The 25,687-nt window shown below is 42.5% G+C and overlaps 1 protein-coding gene across 1 annotated transcript in view; it reads left to right on the plus strand.

The window, feature by feature from the left end:
• Nucleotides 1-22,850: 22,850 nt before the first annotated feature.
• Nucleotides 22,851-25,687, plus strand: part of LOC134215720 (dendritic arbor reduction protein 1-like) — a 428,212-nt gene continuing 425,375 nt past the window's right edge. Inside the window, exon 1 of the mRNA XM_062694849.1 lies at nt 22,851-23,947. Coding sequence (XP_062550833.1) covers nt 23,894-23,947 — 54 coding nt within the window. The 5' untranslated portion in view covers nt 22,851-23,893. The remainder of the gene's footprint in view (nt 23,948-25,687) is intronic.

Consider the following 25,687-nt stretch of genomic DNA (forward strand, 5'->3'; position numbering starts at 1 on the left):
CCAAATCTTCCGGAAGACCTCGGTAGCCACCCAGGTCCTTCAAAAAGGGTCATCATAATCATTTATTACTCAGCGTTCGGTGATTCAGCTATTCCAAGGTGAGTTTTATGAATTGACCACTTCTACGGGTGTTCCAGATCTTCTGGAGGAACTCCGGTATCACTGGTCCATCACACTGGGTCACCATAATCATTTGTTACTCAGTGTTCGATAATGAAAAGCTTTGGAAAAACCGCACCCTTTTATGATAAGTTTCATGAATTGGCCATTTTTACGGACGTTCCGAATCTACTGGAGGACCTCCGGTGGTCACCCAGGTTTACCAAATTGGATCACCACAATCATTTGTTACTTAAAGTACGATGATGAAAAGCTTTGGGAAAAACGCATACTTCTAGGATGAGTTCCATGAATCTATACCATTTAGTCGAATGACATTTGGTCGAATGGACGTTTGATCGAAGGGACATTTAGTCGAAAATGATTTTTTAATCCACTAGAGACGTAGGACATTTGATCGAATGACGTTTGGTCGAAAGGACATAATCTTGGTACATTCAGTCTAATGACGTTCCGTTGAATGGATATTTGAAAAAAAGAACTTAAGCCAATAACAATTAAAAAATAAATGATTTATTGCGGTATTCCTAAAAGTCATATAATTATTGTTCCAATATTGTCCAAAGAATGATGGGCTGATAAAAAGAATAAATAATACGAAAACGGTGAATATTGCGATATTATTCTTGACTGGATATTGACTTCCGCGAACCCCTCTAACCGACTACATTGAATCTTTACCACCTGGTCAAAAGAAATGTAGTCGAATGATGTTTCGTCATTACACATGACGCCGAATAGACATTACTACCGTTACACGCATAACTGTCCCATGTACATCGGAAATTCCAGCAAATATTGGACGAATATGCATGTGATGGCAGATTAGGTCATATGATTATTTGGTCGAAATTAAGTTTTCGGCCAATAACTAACGAATTATGGTTCAAAGACCATTTTATACTGAACTAATTATTGTATACATATTGAGTGGAAGAAAGAGTATCAATGAAAAGAATAAAAAACCATTTCCATTCGACCAAATGTCAATCAACGAAATGTTCCAAAGCCGACTGCGATGAAGTATTAGCAAAATAACATTGATATCATTGGTTTTAGACCATGTGCCGAAAATAGAATAGAGAGTATACTGCCGCTAACCGCAAGTCGAGCACATCTGTACATGGAGCCCCATATACAGATGTGCTCGACTTGCGGTTAGCGGCAGTATATATTTTGCTACTTCTGAAGGTTTTCAATTTTTCAATAATCCACCAGGTCTCCAGAAGTTTCTGTTAGCTCAGATGAAAAATCCTCATTGGCTTCCTTATTCGTTTCTTCAGCTGCTGATTTAAATTCCTCATGTCCACTGAATTCCTCCAACCAGTTTATTCATGTATCTTATGGATTATTTAACCAGAAATGTCTAAATCTCCTTTCGACTAAATGTCCATTCGACCAAATATCCATTCGACTAAATGTCCATTCGACTAAATGTCCATTCGACTAAATGTCCATTCGACTAAATGTCCATTCGTTCAAATGTCCATTCGACTAAATGTTCCTTCGACCAAATGTCCTTTCGACAAAATGTCGAACTAAACGTCATTCGACGAACTGTCCCAAAGCCGAATTCCATGAATTGACAATTTTTACGGACGTTCCGGATCTGCTGGAGCACCTCCGGTGGCCACCCTTCTTCTTTTTCTTCTTATTGGCATTACATCCCCACACTGGGACAGAGCCGCCTCGCAGCTTAGTGTTCATTCTGCACTTCCACAGTTATTAACTGCGAGGTTTCTAAGCCAGGTTACCATTTTTGCATTCGTATATCATGAGGCTAACACGATGATACTTTTATGCCCAGGGAAGTCGAGACAATTTCCAATCCGAAAATTGCCTAGACCGGCACCGGGAATCGAACCCAGCCACCCTCAGCATGGTCTTGCTTTGTAGCCGCGCGTCTTACCGCATGGCTAAGGAGGGCCCCTAGGTCCACCAAAATAGACCCCCACAATCATTTGTTACTCAAAGTACTATGAGGAAAAGCTTTGGAAAAAACCGCACCCTTTTATGATGAGTTTCATGAATTGGCCATTTTTACGGACGTTCCGGATCTACTGGAGAACCTCCGGTGGCCACCCAGGTCCACCAAAATGGGTCACCACAATCATTTGTTACTCAAAGTACTATGAGGAAAAGCTTTGGAAAAAACCGCACCCTTTTATGATGAGTTTCATGAATTGGCCATTTTTACGGACGTTCCGGATCTATTGGAGGACCTCCGGTAGCCACCCAGGTTCACCAAATTGGGTCACCACAATCATTTGTTACTCAAAGTACGATAATGAGAAGTTTTGGAAAAAAGCGCACTTCTAGGATGAGTTCCATGAATTGACAATTTTTACGGACGTTCCGGATCTTCTTGAGCACCTCCGGTGGTCGGCCAGGTCCACCAAAATAGGTCCCCACAATCATTTGTTACTCAAAGTACTATAAGGAAAAGCTTTGGAAAAAACCGCACCCTTTTATGATAAGTTTCGTGAATTGGCAATTTTTACGAACGTTCCGGATCTTCTGGAGCACCTCCGGTGGCCACCCAGGTCCACCAAAATAGGTTCTCACAATCATTTGTTACTCAAAGTACTATGAGGAAAAGCTTTGGAAAAACCGCACCCTTTTATGATAAGTTTCATGAATAGGCTATTTTTACGGACGTTCCGGATCTACTGGAGGACCTCCAGTGGCCACCCAGGTCCACCAAATCGGGTCACCACAATCATTTGTTACTCAAAGTACTGTAAGGAAAAGCTTTGAAAAAAACCGCACCCTTTTATGATAAGTTTCACGAATTGGCCATTTCTACGGACGTTCCGGATATACTGGAGGACTTCCCTTGGCCACCCAGGTCCACCAAATTGGGTCACTACAATCATTTGTTACTCAAAATACGATAATGAAAAGTTTGGAAAAAAACGCACTTCTAGGATGAGTTCCATGGATTGACAATTTTTACGGACGTTCCGGATCTTCTGGAGCACCTCCGGTGGCCGCCCGGGTCCACCAAAATAGGTCCTCACAATCATTTGTTACTCAAAGTACTATGAGGAAAAGCTTTGAAAAAAACGCACCCTTTTATGATGAGTTTCATGAATTGGCCATTTTTACGAACGTTCCGGATCTATTGGAGGACTTCCGGTGGCCACCCAGGTCCACCTAATTGGGTCACCACAATCATTTGTTACTCAGCGTTCGATAATTAAAAGCTTTGGAAAAAACCGCGCTCTTCTACGATGAGTTCAATGAATTGACCACTTCTACGGATGTTCCGGATCTTCCGGAGGGACACCGGACCGTGAAATAACCAGGAATTGTGTTGATCCATGGAAATGGACAATGGCTACATTATAATAGGATTATTGCTACGCAAATTAATGAGCATTTCCAAAATCACCCTTCGAGAGGCAAGAAATCACGCCAAAAATTGACCTAAGAATCTATGTTCCTTCAACATCGATTCCTGGGAACCAGAATGGCCAAAGTGCAAAAATCTGTCCATAGCGACATCCGCGGATTCCATACCTTCAATTTGGTTCCAAAAGATTGAGAATCGGTTCGAAAATGAACTTTTGGGAGCGAATCCAATTTGGGTCATTTTTGACCCGCTAATGCACAATGTGTCACTTTTTTTGTTGTGGCGTTCCTAGAGGTCGCTGATAGCTGGTTATCACCCCAAAATTTTCATTTCCAAAAGTTAGGAAAAGTCAGAAAATTTCAACGCCCTATCTCATTTGATTCCAAAGCTACAACGTTTTTAAATCATCTCTGGGCCAAAATAGACCCCAATGCACTAGGAAGGTTAAAATGTATTTTCATGCACATATTTGGAGCATGCAAATAAACGTAACATTCAATTGATCTCACTATTCTTTTAAATCAAAATAAATTTAACAGTACTTGCTCGTAAAATTCAATTAAATTAATTTGAATGTCGAATGTTAAATCGTTTGATGGGATAAGCTGCAATTTTACACGTCGTTGAATTTTCAAAATTATTTGCTGTGTATAATTCATGCTTGATACGTCTACATGAGTCGTCAGAACGAACTTAATTTTCCGTTGAAGAATGGGTATGAAAATCATTCATCGTCGGTAAATTTTCAGAAATGAAATTTTGCCTGCCTGCAGCGATGCTTGCATAGGTAGGCATGTTTGAAAAATTAGAATTCGACGAACTGTTCGTTACCCGGTGAGAGGTAGGAGCAAAATTTGTTCGTTGATTGTGGTGGATATGAATGGCTCGACCAGCGAATGATTGCGGATTTTGAGCGTTTGAAATATATTTACCCGGCGAATCGGGGATCCTATTGGAATTTCCCGTCATCAAGTTCAAAACGAGAGTTCTAAACATTTTTGCGTGAAGGGACATTACAGAACAAATGCGTGCATAAAGAAAATGAACCATATACGCAAATGCAATGACCCGGGAAAACACATAATGTCAAACAACTTTATTCAAAATTAAGAAAAATTAGAGGTTAGTCAATTTTGGAGAATGGTTCATTATGACTAATTGATTCTGGCAAATGACTTTCTGGCGATAAACGACGTCGTACAACTAATAAATAAGTTCCAAATTAAAGGCCCAATAGTCCTAGTATTAAGATCACCTACATTGGCTTTTAGAGTACATATGTGATTTTTCACATTATTTCATTGATATTTTGCCATTTATTACCAGTATGTTTAAACACGTTTCTCTGTAAGGCGAAAGACAAGAATAATATTTCAGTTACCTCATACAGGATCATCCATAAAGTACGCTACAATCTAAGTATTGCCCTGAACATTGGGCAAAAAAAATCGGATCATTGATTTTATATCATTTGACAGATTACAAAGATTTCAATTCAGTAAATCGATAGACCGCGTCAAAACTCAAACATCCCTCTATTAGTTGCAATTACTGAATCTTCATTTGCAAAAAGTACCGTACATGTTGTTCGTGACGTACTTTATGGAACATTCCCATTGGTACCAATTTTCGAAACGAATAAAATATCTCTCGAAATGACCGGCCAGAATAAATAATGTTAACTTTTTCTGACAGATTCAGAAGCCATGTGATTTGTCACTTAATTTACTCCCGAAAGGTTCATGAAGAAAAAACCATCAGCCCCGCAGCTCTCCCACTAGTTCACGGCAGCATCTACCTTCGACTGGAATCATCAGGCTAAGCCTGATTATCCTGTTTCCTCCGAAAAAAAGCTGAATAAAGAACAAACATTCGTCATGATTAATTTCTTGTCACAACATATCTCGCTTCTTCTGTTGAGTGGTGGAATCGTTCTCGTTTCTCGCCCGCGTGCAAGCATTCGATCATATTCGTCTCTTCCACAGACAGCACCCGAATGAGCTTATCCAAAATCTCTTGTCCCTGACGATCGACCGACGTTGCGTCGTTCTTTGCTCACCGTTCTGCTTTCGATCCCGTTCTTTTGGGGGGCTCTTTTGAGGATCGATTTCACAGAGCTGGGACGACCGTAATGAAACCGATCGACGTTGATCGTCATCGTCATGGATGCTGGAAGCTCAGTTCTGATAGTTACCAGTGTGTACCATAAAAAAGTAGCAAATAACGATCTCAGACCCGTTCAATGGAAAAATATTATGTTGAAAATTATTGGTTTTGAGTATTAAACAAATTCTGGATTTTTCAAGGATCACTTTATTTTAACTAAGTCGCATTTACATGTCAACCTCCTGATGCTGCCTCAGAAGGAAGTGTAGATCATTCGAATGAGATTAGCGCTCGGTACGGCACGGGGCGGAATGGCGTTTCGACTTCTGGCACCGCACGGGGAATGCAAACAGGCACAGAATTCCCCTAGCAGCGATACATTTTTTTTTTTCGAAACAGGTTATACATCATCCACAAAGTCGGACTCGAAAATCACCCAAAAACGGTAGCATTCAAACAAATTGTGAGTGATTAGTTGCCATTACTTTTAGCTCCACACATTCTACGAATGCTTCTACACGCGGAGGATTTGACACTAAGCGGGACAACGGAATCCCAAGGGTGCTGTGGAGGAATTCAAAGAGAAACGTAACATTTTCCGTATAAGGATGATGAATGGCCTCAGGACAGGCAACTAGAAATGGCCTTTTGTGAATGAATAATTGGCTTTGGTTCAAGGAAGAATGCAAACCACTTGAGACACTGGAGGATCATTTGAATTGAACTTGAACATGTGCGGGAAGGTTCTTGGAAGTGTGTCAATATGCTGCTTGAATGGACGGAAATAGAACATTTGGATTGGAGATCGGTATTCGCGATTGTATTCAATAGTTGATTGAAATCCGGATATGTTTTTTTATACTTGGCCACACATTACTCAGCATGTTTGTTTTATTCCGGATTTATTTACTGGAAGATCTTCGTATTGCAGCAATTTATAAATATGTAACACACGGTTTACAATTGTTTTCATATGGTGACTTAAGGCACAGTAACTATATACAACAACTGCAACGACTTTAAAATAATAAGAATTTTTGAATTCATCTGACAAATATGTCAATTTGAAACATTTGTTGAATGAACGAAAAACGATAAATAACTCTCAGAAAGATGTTTTGTTATAATGGTGCCGACTTCTTGCGGACGCCAGACTCTTTCTTTTCCCATTTTGCATTTCGTCATTTACACAGATGTATTGAACTATATTTCTATGATCTCCACCTTCGCAGCAGCATTGGGGAAACGAATTAATTCGTCAAATACACGGTTGAATGGAACACAAAGACCTTATTGGTGCAATCTTCTGCACACATTACACATCGTCTACTGAACAAACCTTCTAGCATAGCATATGTGATTGTACAAATCGTGGGTGGCTATACAATGCTCAATTGAGCAATCTACTGTATATTGTCGCAAATTGGTACTTGGGATTAGTACCTTATCGTCTACTGAACAAACCTTCTATCTCCTAAAATGGATGGATGGCGTATGTCCATCGTCAATTCTCTCTTAAATATCCAGGTACAGTTCGAGAAGGATTTTTCAGGAGAATACTTTGAAGAATTTCAAAATGAATTTCTGTATGAATTTTTGGAAAAAAAAATCGAAGGATTTCAGATAGATTGGGGAAGGATGTGAATAAATTTCTTATAATACTTCTGTGAGAATTGCAGAGAAAATTTCTTTAAGAATTCCATAGAAGCTCCTTAAAAAAATCCCGAAAGGGATAGCCGGATCAATTTCCAGAGGAATTTCTAATGGATTTTTGGAGAAATTGCTGAATTTACTTTCAAAGTAGTCGTAAACAATTTTCCCGTAAACTCTAGTACAAATTTTGGGGGAAAATGCTTGAAAAAATCATGGGATAACATGTGTGGAGGGAACCCTTGGAAGGAACTTCCTGAGAGACTTCCTGGAGGTCTTCCAGAGGAATTCCTGGAGGGAACTTCCGGAGGAGAATTCCAGGAGGAACTTCTGGAGGAATTCCTGGAGGAACTTCGGAGGAATTCTGGAGGAACTTCCGGAGGAATTCCTTGAGAAACTTCGGAGGAATTCCTGGTGAACTTCCGGAGGAATTCCTGGAGGAAGAACTTCCGGAGGAATTCCTGGAGGAAGAACTTCCGGAGGAATTCCTGGAGGAAGAATTCCGGAGGAATTCCTGGAGGAAGAATTCCGGAGGAATTCCTGGAGGAAGAATTCCGGAGGAATTCCTGGAGGAAGAATTCCGGAGGAATTCCTGGAGGATCTTCCGGAGGAATTCCTGGAGGAACATCCAAAGGAATACTTAGTGGAACTTCCGGAGGAATTCCTGGAGGAACTTCCGGAGGAATTCCTGGAGGATCTTCCTGGAGGAACTTCCTGGAAGAACTTCCTGGAGGAACTTCCTGGAGGAACTTCCTGAAGGAATTCCTGGAGGATTTCCTGGAGGAATTCCTGGAGGAACTTCCGGAGGAATTTCCTTGAGGGAACTTCCGGAGGAATTCCTGGAGGAACTTCCGGAGGAATTCCTGGAAGGAACTTCCGGAGGAATTCCTGGAGGAAACTTCCGGAGGAATTCCTCGGGAGGAGACTTTCGGAGGAATTCCTGGAGGAACTTCCGGAGGAATTCCTGGAGGAACTTCCGAGGGAATTCCTGGAGGAACTTCCGGAGGAATTCCTAGAGGAACTTCCGGAGGAATTCTTGAGGAATCTCCCGGGAGGAACGGAGGAACTTCCGGAGGAATTCCTGGAGGAACTTCTGGAGGAATTCCTGGGAGGGCTTCGGAGGGAATTTCACCTGGAGGAACTTCCGGAGAAACCCTGGAGGAATCCTCTGGAGAAATTCCTCGAGGAATTTCCGGAGGAATTCCTGGAGGAACTTCCCGAGGAATTCCTCGGAGAACTTCCGGAGGAAATTCCTGGAGAAACCGGAGGTAGCCCTGGAGGCAATCGGAGGTATTCCTGGAGGGAACTTCCGGAGGTATTCCTGGAGGAACTTCCGGAGGAATTCCTAGAGGAACTTCGGGAGGAATTCCTGAAGGAGCTTCAGGAGGAATTCCTGGAGGAACTTCTGGAGGAATTCCTGAAGGAACTCCTGGAGAAATTCCTGGAGGAACTTCCGGAGGAATTCCTGGAAGAACTTCCGGAGGAATTCCCGGAGGAACTTCCGGAGGAATTCCTGGAGGAAACCTGAGTGGAATTCCTGGAGGGAATTCATGAGGAATTTCTGGAGGGAATTCCCGAAGTATGCTTGGAGGAACTTCCGGAGGTATTCCTGGGCGAAATTCCGGATAATTCCTGAGGAACTTCCGGAGAGAATTCCTGCGAGGAACTTCCGGAGGAATTCCTGGAAGGAACTCTGTGGAGGAAATTCCTGGAGGAACTTCCGGATGAATTCCTGGGAGGAACTTCCGGAGGAATTCGTGGAGGAACTTCCGGAGGAATTCGAGGAACTTCCGAGGAATCTCTGGAGGAACTCCCGGAGGAATTCCTGGAGGAACTTTCCGGAGGAATTCCTGGAGGAAACTTCCGGAGGAATTCCTCGAGGAACTTCCGAGGAATTCCCGGAGGAACTTCCGGAGGAACTTCCGGAGTGAACCCTGGAGGAAACTTCCGGAGGACCCTGGAGGAACTTCTGGAGGAATTCCTGGAGGAACTTCCGGAGGAATTCCTGGAGGAACTTCCTGAGAAATTCCTGGAGGAACTTCCGGAGGAATTCCTGAGGGAACTTCCGGAGGAATTCCTGGAGGAACTTCCGGAGAAATTCCGGGGGGAACTTCCGAAGGAATTCTGGGGGGAACTTCCGGAGGAATTCCTGGAAGAACCTCCGGAGGGAATTCTTGGAAGGAACTTCCCGAGGGATTCCTGGAGGAACCTCCCGGGGGAATTCCTGGAGGAACTTCCGGAGGAATTCCTCGGAGGAACTTCCGGAGGAATTTCCTGGAGGAACTTCCGAGGAATTCCTGGAGGAACTTCCGGAGGAATTCCTGGAGGAACTTCCGGAGGAATTCCTGGAGGTGAACTTCCGGAGGAATTCCCTGGAGGAACTGGGAGGAAGTCTCCGAAGGAACTTCCGGAGGAATTCCTGGAAGGAACTTCCTGAGGAATTCCTGGAGGGAACTTCCTGGAGGAATTCCTGGAGGAACTTCCCGAGGAATTCCTGGAGGAACTTCCCGGAGGAATTCCTGGAGGGAACTTCCGAGGAATTCCTGGAGGAAACTTCCTGAGGAATTCCTGGAGGAACTTCCGAGGAGGAAGATTCCTGGGAGTGAACTTCGGAGGAATTCCTGGAGGAACTTCCCGAGGAATTCTGGAGGAACTTCCGAGGAATTCCTGGAGGAACTTCCGGAGGAATTCCTGGAGGAACCTCCGGAAGAATTCCTGGAAGGAACTTCCGGAGGAATTCCCTGGAAGAGAACTTCCGGAGGAATTCCTGGAGGAACTTCCGGAGGAATTCCTGGAGGAACTTCCGGAGGAATTCCTGGAGGAACTTCCGGAGGAATTCCTGGAGGGAACTTCCGGAGGAATTCCTGGAGGGAACTTCCGGAGGAATTCCTGGAGGGAACTTCCGGAGGAATTCCTGGAGGGAACTTCCGGAGGAATTCCTGGAGGGAACTTCCGGAGGAATTCCTGGAGGGAACTTCCGGAGGAATCTCTGGAGGAAATTCCTGGAGGAACTTCCGGAGGAATTCCTGGAGGAATTTCCGGAGGAATTCCTGGAGGAACTTCCGGAGAGGAATTCCTGGAGGAACTTCCGGAGGAATCTCTGGAGGAAACTTCCGGAGGAATTCCTGGAGAGAACTTCCGGAGGAATTCCTGGAGGAACTTCCGGAGGGAATTCCTGAAGTCTCTCCGGAGGAATTCCTGGAGGAACTTCCGGAGGAATCCCTTGAGGAACTTCCGGAGGAATTTCAAGAGAGGAACTTCCGGAGGAATTCCTGGAAGGAGACTTCCGGAGGAATTCCTGGAGGAATCTCCGGAGGAATTCCTGAGGAACTTCTGGAGGAATTCCTGGAGGAAAGTTCCTGGGAGGAGTTCCTGAAGGAATTTCAGAGGAATTCCTGGAGGAATTTCCGGGAGAATTCCTGGAGGGAACTTCCCGAGGAATTCCTGGAGGAACTTCCCCTGAGTGTGAATTCTGGGAGGAACTTCCGGAGGAATTCTTGGAGGATTTTCCGGAGGAATTCCTGGAGAACTTCTGGAGGAATTCCTGAGAACTTCTGGAGGAATTCCTGGAGGAACTTCCTGGAGGAATTCCTGGAGGAACTTCCGGAGGAATTCCTGGAAGGAACTTCCTGGAGGAATTCCTGGAGGAACTTCCGGAGGAATTCCCTGAAATGGACTTCTGGAGGAATTCCTGGAGGAACTTCCGAGGAATTCCTTGAGGAACTTCCGGAGGAATTCTGGAGTGAACTTCCCAGAGGAATTCCTGGAGAAACTTCCTGAGGAATTCCTTTAAGTGAACTGCTCGGAGGAATTCCTGGAGTGAGCCCCTGGAGGGACTTCCTGGAGGAACTTCCCGGAGAGGAATTCCTGGAGAAGGGAACTCCCGGAGTAACCCTGGAGGAACTTCGGAGGAACTTTGGGAGGAACTTCCGGAAGAATTCCTGGAGGAGACTCCCGGAGGAATTCCTGGAGTAGCCTCCGGAGGGAATTCCTGGAGGAACTTCCGAGGAGGAATTCCCTGGAAGGAACTTCTGGAGCAATTCGCGCAGGTACTTGCGGAGGAATTCATGGATGGACTTCCGGAGGAATTCCTTAAGGAACTTCGGAAAGAATTTCTGGAGGAACTTCCCTAAGAAATCCTGGAGGAAATTTCTGGGAGGAATTCCTAGAGGAACTTCCAGAGGGAATTCCTAGAGGAACTTCCAGAGAAATTCCTGGAGGAACTTCCAGAGGAATTCCTGGAGGAACTTCCCGAGAGGAATTGCGCGAGAGAACTTCGGAAGGAATCTGCTTTTAGAAGGAACTTTGGGAGGAATTCCTGGAGGAACTTCCGGAGGAATTCGTTGAGGAACCTTCGGAGGAATTCCAGAAGGAACTTTGGGAGGGAGCCCTGGAGGAACTTCGGAGAGAAATTCCTGGAGGAATTTCAGGAGGAATTTTCTGGGAGGAACTTCCTGAGGACCCATGAGGGAACTTCCGGATGAATTCCCTGAGGAACTTCCGGAGGAATTCCTGGAGGAATTTCCGGAGGAAGATTCCTGGAGGAATTTCCTGAGGAATTCCTGGAGGGAATTTCCTGTAGGGAATTCCTGGAGGGAATTTCCTGAGGAATTCCTGGAGGAATTTTGGAGGAATTCCTGGGAGGAATTTCCGGAGGAATTCCTGGAGGGATTTTGAGGAATTCCTGAAGGAATTTCCAGGAGAAATTCCTCGAGGAATTTCCGTGGAATCTTTTGAGGAACTTCTGGAGGAACACCTTGAATAACTTTTGGAGGGAACTCCTGGAGGAACTTTCAGAGAAATGCCTGGACGAAACTCCGGAGGAACTTTTGGAGGAACGCCTGGATCAACTTCCGGAGGAATTCCTGGAGGAACTTCCGGAGGAATTGCTGAAGGAACTTCCAAAGGATTTTTTTAAGGAACTTCCGACGGAATTTTTGAAGCAATTTCTGAAGAAATTCCTGAAGAAACTTTCAAAAGAATTTCTAAAAGAGCTTCCGAAGAAATTTGTGAAGGAACTTCCGAAGGAATTTGTGAAGAAACTTCCGAAGGCATTTCTGAAGAAACTTCCGATGGAATTTCTGAAGAAACTTCCGAAGGAATTTCGGAAGAAACTTCCGAAGGAATCTCGGAAGAAACTTCCGAAGGAATTCCCGGAAAAAACTTTCCTAAGCTGAATTTCGGAAGAAACTTCCGAAGAAATTTCGAAAGAAACTTCCGAAGGAATTTCAGAAAGAAACTTCCGAAGGAATTTCGGAAGAAACTTCCGAAGGAATTTCAGAAAGAAACTTCCGAAGGAAATTTCGGAAGAAACTTCCGAAGGAATTTCGGAAGAAACTTCCGAAGGAATTTCAAAGAAACCTCGAAGGAAATTCGGAAGAAACTTCCGAAGGAATTTCGGAAGAAACTTCCGAAGGAATTTCGGAAGAAACTTCCGAAGGAATTTCGGAAGAAACTTCCGAAGGAATTTCGGAAGAAACTTCCGAAGGAATTTCGGAAGAAACTTCTGAAGGAATTTTGGAAGAAACTTCCGAGGGAATTTCGGTAGAAACTTCCTAAGGAATTTCGGTAGAAACTTCCTAAGGAATTTCGAGAGGAACTTCCGAAGGAATTTCTGGAGGAACTTCCGAAGGAATTTCTGAAGGAACTTCCGAAGCGGATTTTCTGAAGGAACCTGAAGGAATTTCTGCTGAATCTCCTGAATGAACTTCCCGAAGGAACTTCCGAAAAGGGAACTTCCGAAGGAACTTCCAGAAGGAACTTCCGAAGGAATTTCTGAAGGATCTTCCGAAGGAATTTCTGAAGGAACTTCCGAAGGGATTTTTAATGAACTTCGGAAGGAATTTTTTAAGAAACTTCCGAAGGAATTTCTGAAGGAGCTTCCGAAGGATCTTCTGAAGGAACTTCCGTTGGGAATTCCTGGAAGGAACCATCAGAGGAAATTCCTGGAGATACCCGGAGGAATTCCTGGAGTAACTTCCGGAGGAATTCCTGGAGGAACTTCTGAACGAACTTCCGAAGGAATTTCTGAACAAACTTCCGAAGAAAATTCTGAAGGAACTTTCGAATGATTTACCTAAGGAACTTCCAGAGGATTTCCTGACGAACTTTCAAAGGATTTCGTCGCGGTGGCGATAGCTAGTCCCTCCATTCTATCGTTTGGTCGCTACAGGCAATGATCCATTTTAGCTTACATACAAACGGTGACATAATCCACTGAATATCGAATAGATATTGTTTCTTCTGCTCGCGACGAATAACTCACGCACTGCACCTACTTTCTCGATGGCTACTCCAATCGACTTCAATTTCGGAGATATACAAAAACTATTACGTCAGATTTGGGCTTTAAGTAATGGGAGTATAAAAACATGTGGTGAATTTGAAATTCCCCACGGGCTTAATTGTATAATCACCTTAATCGGCAAAGAATCTATCTCATCCAGTATGCTAAATTTTCACCTGAAATAAAAAGTTCTATAAGCCCAATGGTTCAACATAAAAACAAGTATTTTACTCCAGTTTGCTATCTAGGCTACGAAAGGTCTCAAACATTGTCTTCATGTTGCAAACAAACAATCGTTTCAAACCTCTTTTCCCGTTCCCGCCGGCCGACCGACTGACTGTTGATCAGATTTAATTGAATTAATTTTACCAGCAACTTTTATCGATCTTATCGTATCCATTTTTACGATGTTTTCTTCTTCTCAACTGATTTCAACAAACCGACTCTATCTGGGTTGCATGTGTTTTCGAGCTTGCACTTTTCCTCCCGCACCATCAACCCCACATCAACATCGCGAAGCTCGGATCGAACCGGCATAGTATCGCGCATTATTCCTTATTGGATATGCCTCATTTAGCCGGAGGGCTCACGGCGTACGTTCGATGTTTTGTTCTGCTTCAACTTTTAGTTCATCGATATGGATTGCGACTGCGAGCCCCAAATGCCTCCCCGACATTATTAGCCGCTGGTGTCGATTCGATTTATCGGGAAGAGTCCGGCCAAGCAGCCGGTTGTTGGAGACGACCATCGTGGTGCGGCGATTGCTTTCCATTTCTAAACTCGAACTCGACACAATGTTGCAAGTCGGTGCGATGCGAGCTTGAAAAAGCTTTGATGCTGCTACAGCACCAGTTGTTACATAAGTTGTCTAATCGAATTGGAACCTTTTGAACTTTGGAGCACACTTCGACAAATTGGTATTGATTCTACGAGGTAGCCCGTTTGTGCATTGAGGTTGCAAAGCTGGGTTGATTATTCTAGATCTTCGCTGGCGCGAGAAAAAAAAATGTTTACCACTCTTTATTTTTGCTTCTTATTGCAGAACGGGTCCGGTAGAATAAAATTACAATAAATTGAACACTTCATTGCAAGTTTGCTCAAGTGTGTTTTTCGATTTGATAGCGATCAGTTCAAAACATACAAAGTTGCAAGATCTGATTATGGTAATACATTGTACATATTGCGTGGTAGGATTACACACTTGCAGTGGCTGTTCTGCTAAGCGGCGTAGACAATTCAAAACTGCTCTCCCTCTTAGGGCCGTGTACTACACTCAGCGAACTGGACTAACGAAATTCATAATTAAGGCCTTATGAATTTTTGACTAATTATTCCACCAACGAGTGCTTCTTATACGCAATTACGCTTCCTGAGTATCCAAGCGTCCCGATGGGCGATGTGGTTACATTATCGGGATCCTGACCTCAACGTCTATGCGTATGGTTTCGGAACCCAGTCTGTCGCACTTTACTTTTTTTTTAAGCTGAAAATCATCATTCATAAGGCAACATATTGAAATTCATACCGATTCCTTGTGGCAAATTTGATTGAAAATCGTTTGATTGAAAATTATACGTCCATTTTCCTCAGTGTAGTTACGTAAGGGCACGGTAAGGGCTTAGTGGGTAAGAATTCCCAATATAAGCAAAATAAAAATACCTTGTATGGAAATAATCTTACTATCGGTGAAGTAATTCAAAACCCTACATAAACCCCTAACGTAATTAGTAATCGATGAATGTTTTAATATTTTCTGTTTCCATCAATAGTCCCCGGAAAGATTCGGGCGAACTGTAGTGTTCACCCGAAATCATCGCACAATTTTGCACACAATCCATCTGTAGTGTATAGGATCTAGATTACAGGCTATCAGATATAAAACAAAAAGTGATTACTAGAACGTGGGTTTGGAAATTACTGAATTAGAATATTTTTTTGTTCAGTATATTTACGAACGTTTAGTGAACTCTTTTAAGAATGCGAGACAATTGGATTCAATCCATTCTGAAAATATTTTGGCATGATCGTGTTTAAGTGAAGTGACATGCAGTTCGACAAACGATCAAGCCTGGAAAACTCGTCCTGGTCACGACAATGGCGCAGTAGAACATTGATGTATAAGTAAGCCATTCATTACCGATATCAATTAAGTAGGCCTTGCAATGTAGCTCAGTTGACCCATAGTTATATAAAGCTGTCAATCAATTATTCTGTAACAACCTTTCAACCGATAAACTTGTGTAATGGACTTTATACTAAATAGGAAGAATCCAGTAAATTGTAAACCACCAACACACCTCTACACACATACAAACACAGAAGATTACATTTTTTATTATAGTCTATACCATCTAGCCCCCGGAATATTAACGTCGAAATCCGAAACTCTCTTGAATCCTCAACACTTATTACTACACTTTCAGAAGTGGGATACCCCATTTTTGTGTACCTATAAGTAGAAACGATAATCGGTCGAAAGAACTCGCCATCGCCATAGGGGCCCTCCTTAGCTGTAAGTGCGGTGAGACGCGCGGCTACAAAGCAAGACCATGACCTAATGATCTTTCAGTGAAAAATATTGATATTATCGTGTGATCTTTTATCTCTTATATCAAACAAGTCCATGTCTCATTTTGCTATCAAATCTCAATTTGTTATTATTGAGCTATTTTCGTCTGCTCGGGATTTTATTCGAGATGTCAAAATTAGTCATGAACGGGACTTGATAACAATTCAACTAAAAACATCTTTCTTCATAGATAAATCTGACAATACTACAACTACTCACTCCACACATTGAGAAGTGAGAAAAGAAAAGTATTATTTCTCACTTCTCACTGTGAATAGCACTGCTCAATTTTTACAGTGAGAAGTGAGAAATAAGGAGTGAGATGTGAGACAGGCAGCAGGGACTATGCCCAAGGGCTTGCCGATCCCTCCACAGGCCATCTGCGAGTTGTGGTGCCTGCCTAGGATGTGGTGGGGTTTGACAGTGATTGGGTGGCAGCAAATCAACGCAAGGATGTGCCAGCTGAGGATTAAAGCCCTTTTCTTCAACTATGGCATCGGCAACGTGCACGGCCCGCACGAAGGGAGAACCGGCTACTAGAAAGTAGCGTTCTCCGCAGAGCTGGAGCATACATACGATGGATGCCCACTGCGGGACGTCAAAATCGTCATCGGCGATATCAGTGAGATCAAGTAGAAAGGGAGGAAATGTATAGACTGGTCATCGGACCGGATAGTCTGCATACCACATCAAACGACAACGGCCAACGATGCATAAACTTTGCAGCCTCACGCGGAATGGTAGTCCGAAGCAGTTTCTTCCCACGCAAGAATATCCACAAGGCCACATGGAAATCACCCAATCAAGTAACGGAAAACCAAATCGAGCACGTTCTAATCGACGGCAAATTCTTCTCCGACATCATGAACGTCCGCACTTACCGCAGTGCGAATATTGAATCAGACCACTACCTCGTTGCAGTATGTCTGCACTCAAAACTCTCGACGGTGTACAACACGCGTTGGAGTCATCTGCCTCGGCTAAACATTGGGCTGCTACAAGACGGTATACTAGCCCAAGACTACGCGCAGCAGCTGGAAGTGTCACTCCCAACGGAAGAGCAGCTAGGCGCGTCTCTTGAAGATGGCAGGAGAGATATTCGATCCGCCATTGGAAGCACCGCAACCGTTGCACTAAGCACGATGCCCCTGGATCAGAGAAACGACTGGTATGACGGCTAATGTGAGCAGTTAGTAGAGGAGAAGAATGCGGCATGGGCGAGATTGCTGCAACACCGCACGAGGGCGATCGAGGCACGATACAAACGGGTGCGTAACAGACAAAACTCGTTTTTTCAGAAGAAAAAGCGCCAGCAGGAAGATCGAGACCGTGAAGAGACGGAGCAACTATACCGCGATAATAGCGCACGAAAGTTCTATGAAGTTAAACCGTTCACATAAGGGCCATAAACACAGCCCGATATGTATAAGGACATAAACGGGAACCTTCACACAAACGAGCGTGAGGTGATCCAATGGTGATGGTAGGACTACGAAGAACACCGGAATGGCGATGTGGCAAACAACAGTGGCGGTATGGTAATGAACCTAGGAGCACGTGCGCAGGACATGCAACTTCCGGCTCCAAAACTCCAGGAAATCCAGGAGGAGATCAACCTACTGAAAAACAATAAAGCCCCTGGAGTTGACCAACTACCAGGAGAGCTGTTTAAATACGGTGGTGAGGCACTGGCTAGAGTGCTGCACTGGGTGATTACCAAGGTTTGGGAGGATGATGTTCTGCCGCAGGAGTGGATGAAAGATGTCGTGTGCCCCATCTACAAAAAGGGCGCTAAGCTGGATTGTAGCAACTAAATGAGACGTCTCGCTGCTCACTTTTCATTTCTCACTGATCACTGTAAAAAGTGAGAAGTGAGTAGTGAGAAGTTTCATTTCTCACTTCACACTACTCACTTTTTACAGTGAGAAGTGAGACGTCTAACTACTCACTTCTTATTTCTTACTGCTCACTGTGAAAAGTGAGATGCTAATAGTGAGACGTCTCACTTCGCACTACTTATTTTTTACAGTGAGAAGTGAGAAATAAGGAGTAAGAAGTGAGATGTCTAACGGGTCACTGGTCTTAGATATGTCCCTGTGCAACGGTGCGATTTTTGAAAGAATTGCAAACTGGCATGTCTCCAAGGAAACATCATTGTCAGATCATAGACATATTGTGTTTGAATGGAATTGGGGAAAACGATCATCAGCTTCGTTTAGAAACGCTAGAAAAACGAACTATGAGGAATTCCTCCGCAATTTCCGCCAGGAATCCCGGCGGAAGTTCCTTCAAAAATTCCTTCGGAAGTTCCTTCAGTAATTCCTCCGGAAGTTCCAAATATTTCTCTGTTGATCATTTTGGATATTGCCAAGAAATTCCCTTATTTATTAGGTGATTTCTTCAACAATTCACTTACAAATTCTCTTAGAAATTTCCGCGTCTCGTTTTCCAGAACTTCTCCTAGAAAATCATTTAGAAATTGCCATGTAAACTCTTCCTGAAATTCTCTCTGGAGTTACTCCGGAAATTCCATCAAGACTTTTTCATTAATTACTTTTAGGTCTTTCCAGAAACTCTTACCTTCAGAAATTTGCCCTCGATAGCCACTTCCTATTCATACCCCGGGAATTCTTCCAAAAATTCCTCCAAGAACTCTCCCGGAAAACTGTTCAGAGATTCTTTTCTTCGGGAATTCTCCCAAAAATTCCTTGAGAAATTCGTCTGAAAATTCATCCGACCATTTCTCCAGATATTCTTCCGAAAATCTCCTCAAAGCTCGTTCGGAATTACCTCCGAAAAATCCCCTTGAAAATCCTCTGAAAGTTATTTAGAAAATTTTTCCCGGAAGATCCTACTGAAATTTGGTACTTTGGTACGTCGGGTACTTCTCCTAAAATTTCTTCAGAAAATCATCCAAAAAGCCCTTCACGATTTCCGAGTTTTGTTGTCCAGGAATTTGCAGCAATGTTTGAAATCTATAACCCCGGAGATTCTTCTAGAATTTCTCCCACTTTTTCTTCCAGAAGTTCTTCGATGAATTTTCCCGAAAAATCCGTCAAGAATTTCCCCGGTGATTACTTCAAGAACACCTCCTGAAATTCCTCCAGAAATCCTATAAAATCCCCGGGAACTCGTTTCGGAACTCCCACAGACATTTCAAAATTCCTCCAAGAACTACTCCAGGAGGTTCCTTTTTAGGAAGAATTTCCGAAGGAATTTTCGAGGGAGTATCCAAGGGATCTCAAGGTTTTCCTGGAGAATTTCCTAAAATAATTCCTGAAGTAATTCGTAATGGAGTTCCTGGTTTAAGTCTCAGGAGGAATTTTTGGAAAAGTTATTGATGGATTTTCCGATGGATTTCCTGGAGAAATTCTCAGAGGAAGTCCTGGAAGAGTATCTGAAACAAATCTAGGAGAAATTCTAAAATAAGAAGTTTACTATCGAGATATGCCTGTATTAGCTAACTGCTGTGACGGTTGTACTAGGATTCAGGTGACTTCTCTGTTTTGTTATGTAGGAGTTATCACGCCTATTTATAGGAGGTTGTGTCCCATCATTTTTGGAGTCCCGCCAAGAAAGGTGGATTTTTTTCGCAGATTTAATTTTTATTTGTCCATTTCGCAACATATATCATCTTCTTCTTCTTATTGGCATTACATCCCCACACTGGGACAGAGCCGCCTCGCAGCTTAGTGTTCATTAAGCACTTCCACAGTTATTAGCTGCGAGGTTTCTAAGCCATGTTACCATTTTTGCATTCGTATATCATGAGGCTAACACGATGATACTTTTATGCCCAGGGAAGTCGAGACAATTTCCAATCCGAAAATTGTCTAGACTGGCACCGGGAATCGAACCCAGCCACCCTCGGCATGTTCTTGCTTTGTAGCCGCGCGTCTTACCGCACGGCTAAGGAGGGCCCCGACGCAACATATATCATACACACAAAAAACCCAGTGTAATCCACCTAGCGGTGACGATGCCTTTCTCCATTCAATCATTTGGTTTCGCCTTTAGTGTGGTAAACATCATAAATAATTGCCTACATTACGGCTCTTGCAAACGCTGTATAGCGAATCAATCAACCAACAGGGTTGCCAAATGAAAATCTGTGTTTTTACCGAAAAAATCTTTTCATCTGTATTTCTCATTCCAAAAATCTGTATCAATATCTGTATTGAAATCAAACTGTTAAAATTGAGGGTTTCAAGCGACAAAAATGCAGTTGAGTGGGCGCAAAGTATTTCCATAAGTTATTTTTCCTGTATGTAACTTTTTACATATATAATAAATAGCATATCTATAATACAAACATATTACCGCAAAGCCTTAAAACAAAAGCATTTCTCTTTATAATCAAATCAACCTTAAGCAAAATGTCACTTATGCTAAGTTTTGACAGGGCAAGTAAATTTATCTTATCAATTCAGTTGAATTCAATTGACTTGACAAAAGTTGAACATATTCAACTTTTTTTTCTCGTACAATCTAGTTGTACCGAAAGGCTATCATTTCCTCCGAAAACGAACTTTTATAGAAGCCTTTGAGACCCATAGTATTATGCCAATCGACTCAAGCTTGACGAGCTGAGCACATGTCTGTCTGTCCGTGTGTATGTATGTGTGTATGTGTGTATGTGTGTGTGTGTGTATGTGTGCACAAAAGCTATCAAAAACATTAGACAACTTTTCGTATAGAAATCCTTAACCGATTTTCTTGCAACAAGTTTCATTCGACAGGGGACAAAGCCTGATCACTATCAAATTTTATAACAATCGTTCGTTGCGTTTAAAAGTTATGAAGAAAATGGTACATCGGACCATATAAACCCCATATAAGGTTGGTGTCTTAGCTAAATGCGAGAAAGGCACCATCAACACTAGGTGGATTAATCTGGGTTTTTTTTATTCAAGTCAATTGAATTATGACACTTAAACATTCAATTTTCATTCAATTCGAGCGACTTGTTCAATTCTCTTACCTTATTTGAACGTAGCATAACACCTCTTTGCTTACAGCCTCCTTATTTTTTTCAATGTCCAACTAAAGTAAAGTAATATGTTTGTCACGTTTAGCTATCGATCAATAAAACAACTCTTTAAAATGCATTTCAATCAACCCTAAATTCAACATTTGTCTGTGAAATGTAACCAAGTAATAAAATTAAACTTAACTTTGAAAAAAAAAAACAACAACGACATTGGTTTGCTAGTAATCATCACTAAAATCAAAGATAATATATAATATATAATATATAATATATAATATAATAATATATGGTTAATATATAATATTTGCTAAAATGTAACTGAAAATCACGAGTCACTCAAAAAGTTTTTAAAACTTGCATTTACTGTTTACAAACTACGTAATGCAGAATTTGAAAATTTCACTTGTACTCCCTTCGTCACAATTTGTTTATGGATGATTCAATTTATAACTAGTAGTGGTTTACCTCGCAAAATTTCTCTCACAAGAACATAATTTACAATCACACGACAAACCGTTTTGTATCTTATTCGCGATGTGGCTGATACATCTCTTCACTTTTATAGGAAAAAAAACTCATTATTATCTTTAACAATGTGATGTTTCGTTCAGGCCATTTCCCGTTTCAGCTCTACCACAGGAAATTCCATATGAAACTGTCAGACATGGGGAAATTAAATTCGTAGTTCTGAACAGGAGGTCTATGAAACGCCAAAAAGATATTACAGACTGTTCACGATACTGCTAAAAAAATTAAAATATTTGATAAAACAAATATTTTGTACTTTTAGTGGAATGTCTTAACTTGTTATAAGACGAGTTCGTAAAATATCTGTATATACAGATTGTGATTCTGTATATCTGTATGTACAGATTCTGTGTTTGAAAACCAGTAATAATTCTGTATAAATACAGATTAATCTGTATTTTTGGCATCCCTGTCAACCAACCTAATATAGTTCAACACACCATTTTCTTCATAACTTCATAAGTTCGACGAGCTGAGTCGATTGGTATATAACATCATGGGTCTCCGAGAGTTCTATAAACAATTCGAGAAAGGCAAAATGATTGAATATAAAATAATAACCCAGAGGTCATCTAAAGATTAAAGGCATTTCCAAATGACATCCGAAACAACAAATGAGAAGGGACAATAAAGCACAATGGAGATTTTTTAACCATTTCCTGGCCAATACCAATGCACTTACTTTTATGCTCAGCTCAACGAGCATAATGAACATATTCGATTCGTCAAAACAAGTGGACGCATAAAACAGAAGAAACGTAGATAGAAGCAAGAGCAAAAAATATGCAAAATTTTTATGGAGACCACACAGCCAGCAAATCATGGCTCCTTCTCCCCTAGCGAGCGGGCGCGAGGCGTACATTCTTTCCACCTTCACGCAGCGAATCATCATCATCGCGGTCCGGTCGGTAGGTTGGTAGATCACCACCGAACTGACTGCTGCCAAAGCATGAATGAAGTTTCGTTTCGCTCTACGGTGGTCCCGTTTTCTCGCACAGCCCCATCCGAGACGAAACGGAATCGAAAACACGTGAGAGTAAAAAAGAGACTCACCTGGCGGAACAGGTAAGACAGAGTTCCAACCGTGTGGCCGCAGTTAGCCGCCGAGCTGAACGAGCCGCCGTCGTCGTCACCGTTCACTTGGCTCTGATGCGATGGAAACTCGTTCGTCGCGCTCGCGTGTGGACCCACGAAGCTCGCGTGGCGGCTTACCGGGACTCAGTATCGTGTTGACTATCGGTGAGTTAATACGTGCGTGAGCCTTGTCCGTTGGTTTAGGTCCAACAGCTGTGTCTGGCCGGTTCAGCAGTTTCCCGTTCTTTACTTGCGTTTAAGTCTCGCGCCCTGCTCGGTTGGCTATTCGGCGCTCTGCGCTTCGTGTGAGAGAAGTGGCTTAGTGAGGGAGTTGACATTCGCATCCACCCACGCGTCCAATTAACGAAGTCGTCGATCTGGCTGATACTACATGTGCTCTGCAAGCTACGGCTGGTGTTGTTGCTGCTGCTGCTTGACGTGGTGTTCCATGCGAGGAAGTAAACTTGATCTAGATCAACGTGAGTGAAGCTCAAGTGCAATATACCTCCGCTGTAGCGCCTTGTTGGCTACGGTTGTCGAAGCTGCATGCGCTATACGGCACAGGCGACCTCCCTTGACGAGTGTAGATTTTCGATGCGCATCCCGCGTGTGGTGTGAATCGATTCTGTTCCAGCAATTATTCACGATCATTAAAGCCAATTTGGAGTGGTGGTGTGCTACAGGGAAGATGGATTAGATGCTATTGATTTCAGCGGCGAAACCTCATACCGACTGGTCAGTGGATAATTGAGCATAAAACAAGAAAACGGACCGGTGATTGATTGTTAATCCTGTTTAGAGCAACACAGTGAACCATTAATAGGAAGCAAAGGGGGAAAAGAAGTGCTTCTATTCATGGATCAATTCTTGTGATTTCATGCGCTGCCGATGATAAATGAAAGCAGAATCGAAGCTCTGACCGGAGACCGACGGTCGAGTGAATGTTGTTTTCTTCAACATAGTGTGTGAGAAGAAACTGAAGAAAGGCATCTGAGATACTTACCGGGAAGACATGAAAGTAAAGTGTGAAGGTTGATTGAAGAATTTTGAATGCTCAGTGACAAGTGTGGTCCAAAATATTGTATAGAATGTTGTATGGTGCATAATCTCCTCGTTCTAATTGCTGGGAAAAATACATTTTGAAAAGCTGCGTGGTGATAGAAAAACGCTGCAAGAAGGAGAAGGCAATTTTTTCAAACAGGCGGTTTAAAGTTTATGGATACAACAGGTGATCAGATCGTGCCGTCGCCAAGCTTTTGGGTAATGCAGGTATGTATTTTGCATTTAATTTATATTTAACATGTAGCCAAGTACTTATGGTACCGTGTGGGTTTCGTAGCTGTTTGGTTACTGCTGCGCATAAACTGTGCCATGGTTTTTCTTCTGGGTGAACATATTGGCTATGTAGTGAGTTTGTACAACTTGTTGATACCATTTTTATTTTAATCGTAAACATTTTTCGTATCTGTCCATGTGGCACAAGCAGTTTAAAAATATTACTATCAATATCGTATTAGTGCTGTTATCACTAAGCTGTTAAATCAAAGTGCAAGGTCAACATATTTTTTTCGCATTCACCATTAGCGTAAGTGTTTGTAACATATTTTAATCGAAATTATCAAGCATAGCATTGAGTTTGGGCAAAATTCGTCTGATTGTACCAGGCGTTCGAGGTATTTAGGATCCTATTCAATTAGTTAAGGCAGCGTTTTATAGAGCCAGCGTATTGTTGAGATCCTCGATAGAGGAGCGTTCGACCAAGTTTTTCAGCTTACTCTGCACATTAGAACACCGCTGCGCTAGTGGAGCATTATCATCTGCGAAATCATGTCGTACAGATGCTCCATGTTAATACTGTTAACTACAGCAGCCCTACAGCACATGGTTAATCGAACCCACTATGATCCCGTCGGGTATACCCCGTTAGGCATAAGGACGTTAGCCACAAGTACGTTAGGCGTAATGGACATTAGGCATAACGGGCGTTAGGCATAATATGACCCCCAAGAACAGCAAATGACATTAAGACAGAATTATGCCAAACGTCCATTATGCCTAACGTTTATTATGCCAAACGTTGCGGATCCATCCCGTCAATGGAACAAGTAGCTTCCACTATCCCACTATCATCCCAAAGAGGAACAGCAGCGAAGGTAGAAGACAAGTTTAAAGTTCAAACAAAGCCGTTGTCTATAAATGTTGTTCTACGCAATGCGCTTCGATGAGGTCGACAATTTGACTTGGAGCTCTTTTAGGGCACCGCACAACGTTTCGTGGTTCAGCCGATTAAAATCTCTTTCGTTGTCAATGAATACCAAATAGATAAACTTTTTAAATTCGTTGAACTGCTCCAGGATGACACGGAGCGTAACAATAACATGAGTCACAATCAGTGCTGGGACAACACCCATCTCATTCACAGTGCTCGTTCTCAGTAAAACGCTGACCGATTTGCATGACCTCGGACTTTTATCAAAGGGAATTAGTAGGGCTTCCTTATGACCTAGGTACCCCTTCCCGCATTTATGAGGCTCAAAAATGTCTGTGTTTTTCTTATTATTATTTTTTTGAAATTATAGCCGAAGTAATCAAGTGTAGTTAGTTTTTGGCGTCACCAAACGAAGTAGAGGCATGACATATTTCAAGTAGAATTATAATAATGATAGCCATATATTCCTTTTCTTAGAAGTATGGTTATACTTCTTGAAATCTCCAATCATGGCAGACAGAAGGGAAAAATATCACAAAAAATTGTAGGCAAATATGCAATCAAATTATATTTGCTATTGAGGACATTCCAATTCATCCAAAACATTCATGACTTCAGATCTTGAATTCTTTCGTAGAGGAAAAGTTAGAGGGAGATCGCCCAGTGCCGGACACCTCCCAATTTCGGTCTCTTCTTTTTGCGATTGCGGGAGGTGCTTTGATAACCACCGACTCTTCCAACAGAAAAAGACAAATGTATGTCGTGGATCAGCTACAAAGCATCAGAAAAAAACTTTATTA

The sequence above is a fragment of the Armigeres subalbatus genome, chromosome 2 (genome assembly GCF_024139115.2).
Source record: "Armigeres subalbatus isolate Guangzhou_Male chromosome 2, GZ_Asu_2, whole genome shotgun sequence".
NCBI lineage: Eukaryota > Metazoa > Arthropoda > Insecta > Diptera > Culicidae > Armigeres > Armigeres subalbatus.